This window comes from Sinocyclocheilus anshuiensis, unplaced genomic scaffold, assembly GCF_001515605.1.
Source record: "Sinocyclocheilus anshuiensis isolate Anshui unplaced genomic scaffold, SAMN03320099.WGS_v1.1 scaffold1786, whole genome shotgun sequence".
NCBI classification, from domain to species: domain Eukaryota; kingdom Metazoa; phylum Chordata; class Actinopteri; order Cypriniformes; family Cyprinidae; genus Sinocyclocheilus; species Sinocyclocheilus anshuiensis.
The window spans coordinates 48,206-50,416 of record NW_015544220.1 but is presented as its reverse complement, the minus strand read 5'-3'; the positions used below and the strand labels follow the sequence as shown (position 1 = coordinate 50,416).

General features: G+C 44.1%; 1 protein-coding gene across 1 annotated transcript in view; it reads left to right on the top strand.

Moving 5' to 3' along the window:
• The window catches only part of LOC107697246 (solute carrier family 22 member 4-like), a 21,003-nt gene that overhangs the window by 11,103 nt on the left and 7,689 nt on the right, over positions 1–2,211 (top strand). The window contains exons 6-7 of the mRNA XM_016497961.1: positions 1,006–1,132; positions 1,254–1,361. Of these exons, the coding sequence (XP_016353447.1) occupies positions 1,006–1,132; positions 1,254–1,361 (235 nt within the window). The remainder of the gene's footprint in view (positions 1–1,005; positions 1,133–1,253; positions 1,362–2,211) is intronic.

Below are 2,211 nucleotides of genomic sequence, written 5' to 3'. Positions count from 1 at the left end.
AATTCCCTCCATATTCTGGCCCTTATGTCCCGCCATAGTCAGCTCACCCTCAGCCATGATGCAGGGGGCGGAGCTCCTCTCCGCGCTCACACCGTCCATGGCTTGCTCCCTCGTGGTGGGCACTGTCGCCGGCTCTCGCACCTGGTCTGACGTGTTGGGCTCAATATCCGAGGCGATCCTCTTCTCAGCCGCGGGGCTTCGCTCCGGCTCGTGGATTGCGGCGAGAAATGGCTCTCCGTCATCGGTGGCCGTACCGCGGGGAGATGGTGGGCTGGGCTCAGGGTCCTGAGTAGGGCTGGTGTTGTTGTCAGCGATGTCCACGGTCAGATGGGACTTGCAGGACACCAGCACCCACTCGATGAAGGTGGCGAGGCTCTCTCGAGGACCATCCCCGGACAACTGCGCTCGTGTGGTGGCGTTAAGTCCCACTTGATAGAATGTACAGAGGCAGTTGTCCGGGTAGTGCGTGAGGTGAGCCAGGGACAGAAAGTCATCCGTGTGGTGCTCAAGAGAGCGTTCCCCCTGCTCCAGCAGGAGGATTTGGAAGGCGGGGTAATCCATAACAAAAAAATATATTATGCTATACTTTATTATATATATAAATATATTATGCTATACCGCTATACTTTACTTAGGGGTCGGTTATTCTGTCACGTTCACGGTGTGTGGAGGCAGGACGACGAGGACGACAAGGATTCCAAGAATTACTTTTAATGTAGACACAACAAGGCAGATTCAGGAAGGTGAGACACACACACTCGGGGTAACATTCACAATAACCAACAAACCAGAATACCAGAGACAGGAACTAATATAGGGCAGATAACGAGGGGCAGACAGGTGAGCACAATGAGGTGATTAACTAATAATTAGTACGGGCTAAACCAACAAAAGGGGAAGAAACCACAATAAACAGTCCACAGGGGCGTTACACCAGGTTCCCTGAAACTAAACCAGTAAGAAAACTACAGTATTTGTGTTTTGGTTCTGTTTTTCATGCACCAGGTTTATTCCAGAGTCTCCTAGATGGCTGCTCTCTCAGGGAAGAATCGCAGAGGCTGAAGCCATACTGAGACGCGCAGCTAAACAGAACAAGCTCACCACACCTGAAGTCATCTTCACTGCCTCTGAGGTAACACTTCCATGCACTTGAGGTCTGTAATACATATGAAATTTAGTCAAACAGGCCCTAAATAAACACAGACTTGCTTCTCAATGCTTCAGTTTCGTTGATGCTTTTTATGTTTCCTTAGATTGAAGAAGCAGCAAAAATGAGGGAGAAAAAACACAATATTCTGGATATTTTGAGGAACTGTAATGCTGTTTTAACCATCATGATATGTTCACTTCTGTGGTATGCTGTTTGTTTTCATTTTCTTTTTTTTCACTTTCTACTTGGTCACAGTTATTAACTATATTAGGGCTGGGCGATATATCCAGTTTGCTACGATATATATCGATAATTTCTTTATAAGCGATACGATATGAGGCAGTACCGTTTATATTGATATAAAGTAGTTTGATACGAGTGCATCTGAAAATATAGCGAGGACACAGACTGAGCTGCTGCGGAGAAAGTGCATAATCCAGTTTGTTCTAAACATGTGACAAGCTTCATATCAAGGCCTTTAAAAACTGGTAAGACGTGGTATAGTTTATAGTTTTGCATAGTTTAAGCGGCTCGGCCCGTCATAGGCTATGCTCTGACAGAAAGATGCGTGTGCCGCTTACAGAGACACTAGGCTACTCGCGCTGTTTAATGTGTTTGAGATGTGCTGTCCTCCTGAATGCATAACTTACATTTCACAGGTATATTCTCCATCTGTAAATGTTAGAAAGCCATGGAAATATTTCAATTTTTCTGTCAGGAGTGCATGAGCCTTCTGCTTTGCGATTCTCCGCTAAACTTAACAGACTTCGGTGAACATGCGCCACCCAAACAGACAGAGCTCAATTAAATAGGAACGCAATAGTTCTGACTAAAATTTACATTTCACTGAAATATTTGTAGTTGGACAATAAATGTGACATGTAGAATTTTAAACCAAGTAAGTCTATTTTTATGATAGCACTGACTGTAAAGTGACTGTAATCAAAATAGCCTAACACAACACTGTGCTTTTGTTCTCATTTATTTTCATTTTTAGTTTAGTGAATTTAACTTCCGCTTTAAAAACCTTATTTTTGTTTTTAGATTGCAATGTTACAATG